Source organism: Phaethon aethereus (assembly GCF_964289735.1).
Source record: "Phaethon aethereus genome assembly, chromosome: 3".
In the NCBI taxonomy this organism is placed as follows: domain Eukaryota; kingdom Metazoa; phylum Chordata; class Aves; order Phaethontiformes; family Phaethontidae; genus Phaethon; species Phaethon aethereus.
The window spans coordinates 51,596,040-51,608,682 of NC_138576.1; the positions used below are offsets into that span (position 1 = coordinate 51,596,040).

General features: G+C 46.3%; 1 protein-coding gene across 1 annotated transcript in view; it reads left to right on the top strand.

Moving 5' to 3' along the window:
- The window catches only part of SOBP (sine oculis binding protein homolog), a gene marked incomplete at both ends in the record, with an annotated part of 101,824 nt that extends 90,474 nt beyond the window's left edge, over window positions 1-11,350 (top strand). Inside the window, one exon of the mRNA XM_081997419.1 lies at window positions 9,398-11,350. Within this exon, the coding sequence (XP_081853545.1) occupies window positions 9,398-11,350 (1,953 nt within the window). The remainder of the gene's footprint in view (window positions 1-9,397) is intronic.
- Window positions 11,351-12,643: the final 1,293 nt, after the last annotated feature.

The following is a 12,643-nucleotide window of genomic DNA, read 5'->3' on the forward strand; positions in this document are numbered from 1 at the left end:
TGTCTGTGCGGCTAGTCTGTCAAACTGGCTTCTCCCACTGCTACCCACGATCCAAGGGCCATGAGGAGCATGGTGCAGACTCAGCTGACTCCACAGATCCCTACCCTCAAATTAGGCTCACCAAGAGGGCGGCTACAGACAGACTTGAACTGTAGTTCAAGTCTAGTTCAAGTTCTAGAAAAGGAACTGCCTCTTGGCCCTTTCTTGAAGGTGCAATACCATGCCAGGGCTGGGCTACTGCTTGCAGATCTATGGCAGCCACTTGATGAGCTTGAGGCTTGATGGGAGCTGGACAGTTGAGCTTGGGACTTGATGGCTTGAGCTGGGGTCTGCTCTGCCTCACAGTCTCTTCCATGACATGGTTGTACTCAAAAGGCCAATGGACTCACGGTGGGATGAGGTTTCTTGGGGCCTGCATTATCCTTGGAAAGGGCATTCAGATTTAGGTGTTCTTTAGGCATTTCTTCAATGAGAGTCTTGATGAGACAGGGTGTCTGTCCTGCTGAGGGCGTTTAACCCCCCGCCCCATCCTGCTCTTACCCTTCTTTCATCTTCTGCATCATATTAATTTTATTTAGGACTTCTGTCACTGCCGGAGTGGTGGCCTTAGCCAGTACTGAAACAGCAATATGGATGTGCCCTGTAATCAGCTTTTGTAAGGGACAAGTGTGAAAACCCCACGTTAAGGATTTGCATGTTTAAATGCTGTTATTGTCTCATTCTATGTTATTTCAGCCAGGAAGGTTTCTGGGGAGAAGAACTTCCCTCTTGGCAAGCCCCACCTCACACTACATTCATCTTCCCTGAAGTTTTGCCCACCGTATTGTGGGCTTCACTGGTGGTTTCAGATCCAAAGTTCCTCCTGTGGTTTCAAAGCCTCAGACTGACATTGAAAACACGGAGCTCAGTTGTTTATATACAAAATCAAATATCTAGCCACTCTGATGAAACAAGACCCAACCTGGATTTCCACCAGGCATTAGCACAACTTACATTCGTTGCTTTTGGCTGGGAGCATTATAAAGCCCCCCAACACAAAGGAACGCAAGGGCTTGGAAAAGACTATGTTTTAAATACCACAGATGACAACCGCAATGATTCAAAAAATGAAATCAATTTATCATTAGCCATTAATTACCAAATAGCTCTATTTTCTCCTTATGCTTCATGTAGCTTGCACTTTCGCATAATTAGGATGAAAAATGGAGGCAGAGTGGGTCTTGAATTTAAATGACATAAAGTCAGTATTTGCTTCTCAGGAAACTATGGTAAAGATTTTCACTAGGACAAGAAGTTAGGAAAAGCAAGTGAGCAGGCAAGCTTTGGTCTCTTTTAAACAGAGAGAAACTTGTCACAGGACAGTTTTAAGTTGTATGCAATTGCAGTGTTCTGTTTTGTCAACTGTTTTTGCACAAAGCTCCAAACACTGTAAAAATCTGTTTTCCTTCACACCTAGCATCGCTACAAGCTATATTGTAACCACATTCACAGGGTGTTAGAGCCTGCCTCGGGGTTCCTTCACAGCAGGCTTCAGCTGGAATGATTTTTTTTTTTTTTTTTTTTTAGTTTTTTATAATAATCACTCCATTCAAATGGAACAATCATTATAAAAAATTATCACGAGCCATCTTGGACGGAAAAATCCTGCCATAATAAACATGCGGAACGCCTTGCAATAAGCACATAGAGAACGGTGTCGAGGCTGGGTAACTGCTTAGAGCCGCGCTTTGGATTATGACTGTTACTGGTATTGGTTGACATTTGGTAGCGAAAGAGCATCAATTCCCAGTCATGACAGCTGAGGCGGTAACTTGGTCACGGTCGTCTTGAAAGCAGATGCTGTGAACTGACCTCTCCCTTTGGGGACAGTCTGCCTCCCTGCCACGGACCCCCGGACCACAGCCCCCCACCCTGCCGGCCAGCGAGCAGAGGCTGCGGTGCTGGACACGCAGACCCCTGCATACCCTGCGCAGGCAGCGGCCATGCCCGGGCTACCCAGTCCCTCTTGGGAGGGAGCCTGAGCAGGTCCAGGATGGGCGTTTTGGGGGAGGATCGGGTAGGGAAACACGGGATACCTTGGTGACTGACAGCAGGTTGTGCGGCTTCTGGCAAGGCTGCACCCACACCATCCTTTGGCGCGGGGTGCTGGCAGCTGAATACCTCTTGTGATAACTCAATTAGCCGGGAAAAAAAGCACAGCAGCGTTAGGATAAGCAAAAAAGCCTTTAAATGATGAATTTCAATTCTATTATGCTGATTACCGCTAACCTCTTGAAGGGGTCTGTCGCTTGCAGTTGGCTCTGGATAGAGTATATTCCCCTCTTCTTCCTCACTCTGACCCTACGCATCTGAGCAGAGCACAGCCATGTCCTTCTGCAGATCTTCACCCACTCGCCTTCCCAGTCGGCACGGCAGGGTGCCTACCTCGCACTTCTTAATATTCACCTTTTTTTCTGAGTCAGAAAATGCTAAAAGGGAACTCCGGTGCCTCAGAATGCTCTTTATGTCAAACAAACCATGTGCTTGTGCGCTAACAGCTGAGCCCGGCGGGGGCTTTGCTTCCCTGGGGGCAGCTCCGCAGGGAGACCCCCGGGGGGTGAGCGGGGCGGGGGGTGCAGAGTCGGTACCGACCTCCGAGTCGATGTTTGCGGAAGGGATCGGTCCGACCCCGAGCCCCACCGGGGCCGCGGCTCCTCTGCGCTCACAAGCGTTGAATACGTTAACACTTGAGGTGCAGCTCTTGCCCCAAGGTTTCTCCAGGCTTGGTCTTCTTCTTCTGCAGGCTGCAGCGGTGGGGCCACGGGGGGGGCCCGTTTGGGTTTCTTTCCTTTTGAGACACTGAGTTTTCCCCTGGTGCTCTGCTGGGAGTGCTTCACAGCCTCGCGCCGGGGCCGTGGTGCCCGTGCTGCAGCGGCCGCTGGGACGATTTGCAAAGGGTCCGACTGAGCTGCGTGTGGTGACTCGTTTGGCTGCGTACCAGAAACCTCTGTACGTGTGTTTCAAGCCACTTCCTAATTTCTAGGTTGCTACTGCGTCCAATGTTTGGCAGGCTTCAAAAAACTTGAGCCCTCGCTGAAAACGTAGGGCTGGTGTGTTGGGGTCTCGCCTGGCTGCACGGCAGGAGCGTGTGCAGGGGGAGGGGGCTTGTCTCCTCTTCTTGCCGCTTTTGGGGTGGGGTGGGAGCCTCTGCCTCCACGCCTCGGCCACCCTGGGTGGGTGGCAGGGTTGGAAATTGCAGGGAAGGGCCTGGGACACAGTCTGGGCTAAAAGGAAAGGCCAGGGCCAGAACGGGATATAGGAAATGGGCAGTGGTGTCGGTGAAGCCAGAACATATGCCTGAGCGTGTATGAAGAGACAGCAGTTGGATACCACAGTGGGAAAAGGGAGTAGAAACTACTCAGCAAAGTTGAATACGTGGATTTTATGCTGGGAAGGCTTTGATAATCTTCAGTCCCGTGTTTTGGCATCTTTGAGAAGAGCCTGGACCTCAGGATGCGATGCAGCCCTCCCTTGTGCAAGGTGTCCCACAGCAATGTTCTCCTGAGCAAGGAGAGGAGCTTGGTTAGTCACCCTCTGGTTCTCGAGAAGCTGAAAAGTGACTGTCTTTGCCCCAATGACCCCTTTCTGTCCTCTCACTTAAGCTTTACCAGGGAGCTGATAAGAGTCCAAAACACTGTGTCTGAGGCACAGGCTCTCCTTCACCACAGTGGTGGTGGTTGCATGTTCCTTGTTGCTGGTTTCTCTCGGGCTGATGTAAATACCCCCACAGACAGATTTTAGCAAACATATTTCTTAATGAGGTAGTGTCTGACACTCGATTATCGTTCAGAGGTTAGTGATGGACTGCACTAACGGATGAACTTTGGGCCTGCGTTTGACAGCTGATTAAAGTACTAATTACCCTGTGCCTAAAGCCCAAGCGTGGCCCTTTTAAGCACAGCCGGATGCCTGTGTTGTGCCCGCGGGGAAACCTCGTGGCCACATCTGGAGTCTGCTTTGGACGTTTCTATCAAAATAAAGATACGGATGCCAACAGAAACAGCTTTTTTCCCCCTCTTTGTATTAGAGAAATCCGAGCGTTATAGGATACCTCAGTCCTGGCTTCCTTGGTGCTTCTGTGTCGGGTGTGAGTAGTGTTTCTGCTGATGCAGTGTCTTCCGAGTTGTCTCCTGGTGTAAACTGCCGCGTGTTTCGCAGGAAAGCGGATGAATGATACCAAGTCATTGAGCTTATAAGTAGCACACTGGCAACCCGCCACTAAAATATAAATACATTAAATGTACTGAAGGAAATGTTCATTCTGTTGTTTAGCGTTGGACATGCCCCAGTTAGGTAAATTTAATCTTCTTGAGGGTTGTTGCATTACAGCTGAATGAGATAGGCGGTTATCTTATTACTGATCTTTCTGTCATTCAGGGTTTGTGTTCTGGCACTCAGAGTGTGAAGTGTGCTTGCCCAACAGCCATCCTAGGAGTGTTTTCCAAGGGAGTCAAAAGTTCATAGGGGTTCTGTTAGTGCTGTGCAAAGTCTGACCCTTTATCTTGGAAATGTTCGTGCTCTTTGTCAGTCACACCGCTACCGGTCCCACCTCCTTTTGGGTAGAAACGTACAAAATGGTTGCTTTGCCTATGTTTGTTAGGAAATGTCTGGAACTCAGCCTCGTGGTGTTTATTTTCTTCCCGTGTATTTCTGCTGCGGTTCCTTCCAAAATCCCCGGCCGTGCCTCTGCTCCTGTTGAGGTCAGGGGCAAGGCTCCCGCCAACTCTAGGGTGAGCAGAGGCTGACATTAAGCATCAGACCCAAAGCCGACTGTTTGCGTTGAAGAGCTGTCTCTTCATTGCTTTCCACGGGTGCTGGGTCAGACCCTCTGATCATGATCCCGTGGCATTAACCCTCCTGACTAATCCCGCTGAAACCCGGGGAGCTGCTCCCGTGCGTAAGCGCTACCAAATCCAATACACAGTGTTAACAAGCACTCTGCAACAGTTTAGCTCTTCTCTTGGCCGTACGATGAAGGGAAAGGATGAGGCAGGAAAAGGGAAGCAGAAGGAATAAATGAACAGAGAGATTTTGAGCTGGTTGTGAAGAACAACGATGTTCTGTACAAAATGCAAGTACTTAAAAAAACAAGACATTGGCTGTGTGTTTTACAGATAAGAAAATATTATTTTATTGAATGAAAAATTATATATGTTTCACCTATCACATCTGAACTAATCAGTGTAGGCTTTTAGAAGAAGTCTGTAATTACTCTGAGCACGTCATTAGTTAGATGTAAAATGAATGATATTGCTCCGTTTTATTACTTCTAGTGATATAGCCATTTGTATCATAAATTCATTGACCTCATCTTAAATGATCAATCCTGTAAGACAGAATTGATTCATTAATTCTTAAGTGACATTTTTTCTCCTCCAGTAATTTCCTCCTCATCGTAGGGACTGTTTTTCTGCCTTTTAGTATGGTATTGTAAGGTATTACCTGCATGACATGCACATTTCATACTTGTATCTTAAATAAGCAGCATAGACTGATTGCTCATGTAAAGAGAGAGAGAGAGAAAGAAAGAAAGAAAGAAAGAAAGAAAAGAAAGAAAGAAAGAAAGAAAGAAAGAAAGAAAGAGAAAGAAAGAAAGAAAGAAAGAAAGAGAAAGAAAGAAAAGACAGAAAAGAAAGAAAAGAAAGAAAAAGAGAAAGAAAGAGAAAGAAGGAGAAAGAAGGAGAAAGAAGAGAAAGAAGAGAAAGAAGAGAAAGAAGAGAAAGAAAAGAAAGAAAGAAAGAAAGAAAGAAAGAAAGAAAGAAAGAAAGAAAGAAAGAAAGAAAGAAAGAAAGAAAGAAAGAAAGAAAGAAAGAAAGAAAAAGAAAGAAAGAAAGAAAGAAAGAGAGAGAGAGAGAGAAAGAAAATAATTAAATACATGGATGAAGTAGATAGACATTTCTCACTGACGTTAACTTCAACACTTTTGAGATGTTGCATAAAATCAATGAGATGATAGTTATTAGATATTTGGTCCATATAGGATGTTCACAGGAACAGAATCGCTGCCTTTAATTTCTGTGGCTTTTAATTAATTTTATCTAGTGATAAAATATACAGAATGGTCTGTGATCAATATGTGAGTAAGCCAGGCAGACTTCAGAGTTTCTTGTACCTCAGTGAATTATTGAAAACAGGAGAAATCAGTAGAGAATTTCTAAGCAGGAGTTCTAAATATTTTACTGAGGAAGAGAAAATATTTGTTTAGGTAGGAGTGACATAAGAGCCCACTTGAGATAAACAAATCAATACAGCAATAAAACACTAAAGTATTTCAGTGAATTTTTCAACTGATAACTAATAAAATTAAATTATTAGAAAAGATGCCACAAGTTTTTCGGGGGCTGTATTTTTCTTTCCGTCTGTTTAATTAAAGTCACTGAGGAGGCTCTTCCGAGAAAGATAAGGAGACTGGGTTCACTCTCTCATATTTCTCAGGTGCTTTGGCAGCAGGCTTAGAGGTTGAATTGCTTCCTTTGTTCCAAAGGAAGGACAAGTCTTAGCTGCACCATCACAGGACTAAATCAGGGAAGCAGCTGCCTCTGGAGTCCTGCTCCAGCCCTTACAGCAGCCTCCTCTGCGGCTGATCTCCTCCTTGTCTTTCCCGTGCAAGGAGACACTGTTTTAGTGGGTGATGTGCCAGGGTGGGCTTCATCCTTCCCTTAGCCTTCCCCAGGAGCTGGCTGGGAGCTCCTGGTACCTCTTTGTGCAGCTCTTGGGGTACGTGTGGAGACTCTCCGCCTCTTCGCACAGCCCTTGGGGCAAGATGAGCACGGTGATGTACATCCTGATTCCATACATGCAAATAGATAGCGCTTTATGAATGCAGCACTGAGCTCTTGATCAAAAGTGACTTTAAGGTAAATTCAGCAGCTTTACTGAGGTCAATAACCTTATTGACTCATGGTGTAGACTTACAAATTCCCCTTTTGTCTGCTTGGAAAACAGTGGCAAGCCAGAAAATTTCAGGAGGTCACTTGTAAGATGTTTCCATCAGATCATCCTGTGTTGACTTGCCAGGTGGGTGGCAAAACCCATCCCCATGCCAAATACCCGGGATGGTTCGGCGCCCACCGCTGCGTGTTTGCACTATTTGCGACGAGGGGTTGCCCAGCTCCGGTGCTGCCTGCGGTGGCCGCTGAGCCTTCCCGCGGGGAGCAGAGGGAGAGCTGATGCCTGGTAAAACCCAGGGGCCCTTGGAAAGCGGGGGTGCCCCCACTTTGCCTTCCTCCCTGCCCTCCGGCTTCCCACCCACCCTGTGCCTTGGGGGGATGCATGTGCTGTGGCAGCGGAGGTGTTCATCTCGACTCTTCTGAGCCTTTTTGTCCACATTTTTCAGGGCGCGATGTCGTCAGCGCGTGTTCAATGCGGGGCTGGCCCTGTTCGTAACGCACCGGGAAATTTTCTTCCTTGCGTGGGGCATCGTGCTGGAAACACGCCCGTGCTAACGCCGCACGCGTCAAGCGGCACCAGCACCCCTTCTGCTTTATCTCACGAGCTAAAAATCCAGGCCCTGCATTCCCAAACTTCAGGGGTGACTTAATAGTTGCTACTCCTCACATAATTATTTAGTTCGTTTTCAATGGTGGGATAAAAACTCCGTGGTAGAGGGAGGGGGTGTGGGTGTGAGCGTGTGCATGGGGTGGGGAGGCAGGAGAGGGAGTCAAATAGCAAGCCCACTGGATAACCAAGAGGTTGAAGAGTTAAAATAAACAGACTAATAGCCTTAGCATATAGGGGGTGTGGGCGTGTATCTGTGTGTGTATATATATATTAAAGTTATATTACTGAAAACTCAAAAATGTCACCACTGTTTATATTAAAGGAAAGCTGAGAGTTAAATGAGATGGGTAATCAGATGCCCGACATATGTTGTTTGGAATTGTTTATATGGCCAATAGTTATTAAAATTAATTATCCTTTTAATGCAGTCTTTTCACAATCATAGTCTTTTTTTTTTTTTTTTTTGTACAAAATATATAGTAATTTCAAAACAAGCTAATATGGGCTATTTGGAAAAGGCAGAACAAACAATACCAGGATGTATTCTGACATGGTCATAGGCTCAACATGCCGATAGAAAGCACCAAAAATGTCTGTCAACGGATTATTTTGAGAACTAATGTAAATGACAAAAATGGGGTTTTTGTGTGTGTAAAATTCTGTCGAAAAAGTAAGGCACTGAAAAATCTGACATCTGTTTATCTGTTTATAGCTATGGCAAGATTACTCATATTAATTCTTGTTCAAAATGCCATATGAAGGAAAGGCATTTGTGCAAACAAGAGTCATATTTGAATTGTAGATCATGTCTTCACCATCTGTGAGAGCTGTTGGTGTTGCAAAATTAATGTGTTAATGAAATCACAATAATTTCTCTAAAGTAATGGATTCTGAAGCTTAGAATGACTGTTTTTTGAACTTTAGTGTCTAGTGGTTTACAACTGGGAAAACCTTTCACAGCTTAATTAGTTCTGCAGCCTTACTTTGAAAAAAATTTGCTATGCCTTCACTACACCAGTAGTAACACAGAAATGGATTAAATGGAAAGCAGAAAAACAAAACAAAAACGAGCCTGCAATGCAAACTTTTTGCCATAGTATTTGAAAAGTTGCTAAATAGGCCCTTGCTTGCCAAGAAGTTTTACTCAAAGTGGCTCGTACACAAGAGTGGGCAAACAGCTCAGAAAATGATTCCAGCTTGCCAAAACATCACACATCAGGACAATTCGAACCTCACACAAATGTCCTGACTATTTCCGAGCTTCTCCTTGGAATGAAGGGCAAAGAATGACTGATGCTTTTTGCTTTATGATGCCTTTTTAACATACCACACCCTTTCCAGCTTACTATTTGATACTCTTCATAGAATACTAAAAGTTACAGTGTGCTGCAGTTTAGCAGAAATTATTTGCATTCATTTCCAGCAACTTTCTGAGTCTTTTTCCAGTTACCATACTTCTTGTGTAGCATGGCATCCCAGGCGGTACAGGTGTGCTTAAATTGCCGCTGAGGAGTGATCACAGCCTTACTCATACGGATTTTGTATACCTACATATGTGTGTTATAACAGTTTATGCCAGCTGAGGATTCTTCTCCTTGGTATGGGTTTAAGAGTATAAGTGTAAGTTTATGTACTGTATAAGGTAGAATTGAGATTATGGGAGCCAGAAAAGGGAGTGGCATTCAATTCACCAATATTTTGGAGCAAAAAAAGCATAGTTTTCACAAATGTAACTATTTTTTTCTGCTAGAAAAATAATGTAAGTGTTTAGAAAGCAACTGAAAAATTACTTTTGAAATAATACTATGAAGAGAAGATTGCTTTTCTTACCTGATTTGATTTTATTACTGTGTTGTAGGTATGTGACTGGTGTAAGCACATAAGACACACAAAAGAGTATCTGGATTTTGGGGACGGGGAAAGAAGGCTTCAGTTCTGCAGTGCAAAATGTCTCAATCAGTACAAAATGGACATTTTCTACAAAGAGACACAAGCCAATCTTCCAGCTGGACTGTGCAGTACATTACATCCTCCAGTCGAAAATAAAGCAGAAGGCACTGGGGTGCAGCTGCTGACTCCAGATTCTTGGAATATACCGCTAGCAGATGCTCGGAGAAAAGCCCCATCCCCAGCGTCTGCAGCTGGCCAAATTCAAGGTCCTGGACCATCAGCGTCTACCACTGCCTCTCCGTCTGACACTGCCAACTGCTCTGTCACTAAAATCCCCACACCAGTTCCTAAACCTATTCCCATCAGTGAGAATCCAAATATTCCACCAGTTTCTGTCCAGCCACCTGCTAGCATTGTGCCTCCAATTGGTGTCCCACCACGCAGTCCTCCCATGGTGATGACAAACCGTGGGCCAGTTCCTCTGCCCATATTCATGGAACAGCAAATTATGCAGCAAATCCGTCCACCGTTTATTCGTGGGCCGCCTCACCATGCCTCAAATCCTAACAGCCCTCTGTCAAATCCAATGATTCCTGGAATCGGTCCCCCACCAGGTGGTCCCAGAAATATGGGTCCCACCTCTAGCCCCATGCACAGGCCAATGCTTTCCCCTCATATCCATCCCCCCACAACACCTACCATGCCTGGGAATCCTCCAGGCTTGTTGCCACCTCCCCCTCCTGGAGCTCCTTTGCCTAGTCTTCCCTTTCCCCCTGTCAGCATGATGCCAAATGGTCCTATGCCTATGCCACAGATGATGAACTTTGGATTGCCATCCCTTGCCCCGCTGGTGCCACCCCCGACTCTACTAGTGCCATATCCTGTCATTGTCCCTCTGCCCGTCCCTATCCCCATCCCCATCCCCATCCCTCACATCAACGACTCCAAACCCCCTAATGGCTTCTCCAGCAACGGCGAGAGCTTCATTCCGAGTACCTCCAGCGAGACGCCTGGGGCAAAGCCAACCAATAGCTCTTCATCCCCTCGAGAGTCAAAGCAAGGATCATCTAAATCCTCTGACTCATCACCGAGCTGCTCAGGCCAGTCCCTAAATCAAGCTCAAGTGCTTCAGGAGCACAGTAAAAATGAAGTTGTTGACTTGACTGTCAGACCTAGTAGTCCAGTGAACAGTAAATTTGGTTTCCCCAGTGTACTACAGGGTCCACAGGACGGTGTGATAGACCTAACAGTAGGCCACCGGTCTAGGCTGCACAATGTTATCCACAGGGCTTTACACACCCAAGTGAAAGTTGAACGTGAACCTAACAGTGTTGTAAATTTGGCTTTTGGTAGCTCAGACAAAAGGAACTGCAGTGACTGCAGGGACAACTGCAGCCCAGTTGACTCAAAAATGTTACCGTGCAGTGATGGAGCTCACTGCTGTCCCGTCTCCTTGGCCTCCGGCACGCCAGGACTGGAAGCTGGTGCAGCGGTGTGCAACGTCATTGTGAATGGCACGAAGAGCACGGAGGGTTCCAAGAACCCGGAGCCACCCCAGGAGCTGAAAAAGCCCCAGCCCCCAGAGGAGCTGGCAGTGAGCGAGCTGGAGTCTGTTAAGGAGAACAACTGCACGTCAAACTGCCACCTTGAGGGGGATGCTGGCAAGAAGACAGGGGAAGAGCCCCTTGCTGGGGGAGACAAACAGGACCCGAACCTTAACAATCCAGCAGACGAGGACCATGCGTATGCTTTGCGGATGCTGCCCAAGACAGGTTGCGTGATCCAGCCTGTGCCAAAACCAGCAGAAAAGACTGCTATTGCGCCGTGCATTATCTCAACGCCAATACTCAGCACAGGGCCAGAGGATCTGGAGCCACCATTGAAAAGGAGGTGTCTCCGAATTCGAAATCAGAATAAGTAAAGGTTTGTGTAATTGCTACTGCCTTCTGTGTGAGTAGAATGAGTATTTTCAGGTATGAGGTCAAACTCCTGTGGATGTGGCCTTTGTGAAACAAGATACAGATCACAATTTATCAGCGCTTTCAGAAAAGTATTGGTATTTATGTTTTATTACTGTTCTTTGTGTTGTATTGCATCTGTACTTGTCAGTACTCCATCCATCAGCAGCCTCATTACACTTTTGCTCACAGAACATCTCGTGATGGTGCTGGCTGTGAAATTATTGTGTTGTGTATGTCAAAGTCAGTGGTTTTCTGCCTAGGATATGGTTTAGGTCTGGGCCATTAATCTGCTTACTTATTCCAGCTGAGTTACACAGCAACTCAAGCCTTCATGATGATGATTGAAATTGCCCTACAGCATAGCATAGAGCAGGATGACCCAGCTGCTTCCTGCTACCTCCGATCCAATTGACTTACCAAATGGTCATCTCCAACCATCTTACTTTGGTCTGCCTCCAGACTGCACCGTGGCTTTCAGCTGGGCTATTCTCCGGGGAGTGAGCTCCCTCTCCCTGAGCTTTTCTTCCTCGGGTATCGGTGCTTAGGGGCTGCCTGCTCTTTGGGACCTGCCTGCTGTAGCTTATCTCAGCAAGACTGGTGCCATGGGGCTTTACTCTCTTACCTGCAGTATCTGCCTTTGGTGCAAGTCTCCCACCTTAGAGCAGCAGTTGAGGTTTCCCCCAGACCTGCAGTTGCTATATATGTGTGGTTCCTGGTAGGACTGCAAAGCAAGGCAGAGATATGGGTAAGCCCACCAACAACCCTGGGTTGTCCAAGGACAGTGCTCCAGGGGCAGAAAGCCCCTGCCCTTCATTCCTTATTTCCAGCCTACTGAATCCCTCCGATAAAACAGCGCCTTTGTAAAACTGTTAGTTTTATATAGGTCTGTTGCTTCAAACCTGTAAGCAAGAAACAAATGTAATTGCATTTGTTTAGATTCACAAGTGTGGAGAGCTTCTTTCGGGAAAAGGGAAAATGGTGGGTGTTGCAAGAAACCTGTTCAGCAGTAAAATACTGATGGTTTGCCGGATGTGGCTTGATGACATGCCAGATTTCATTACAATCCATGGAATATTCTGTAGCCTCCCGTAAATCCCTGTCCCTGGTAGCACAAATAGTGACTGCAGCGGTGCAGTATGAATATTGCCTTGAAGGGCTTGGCACTTAAAACTGTAGAGAGCAGCTCAAGCTGCGGAATCTGGGCCGTTGCAACACCTCCCTGCTCCATCGGTGCAGACTAATTGCACCATCAA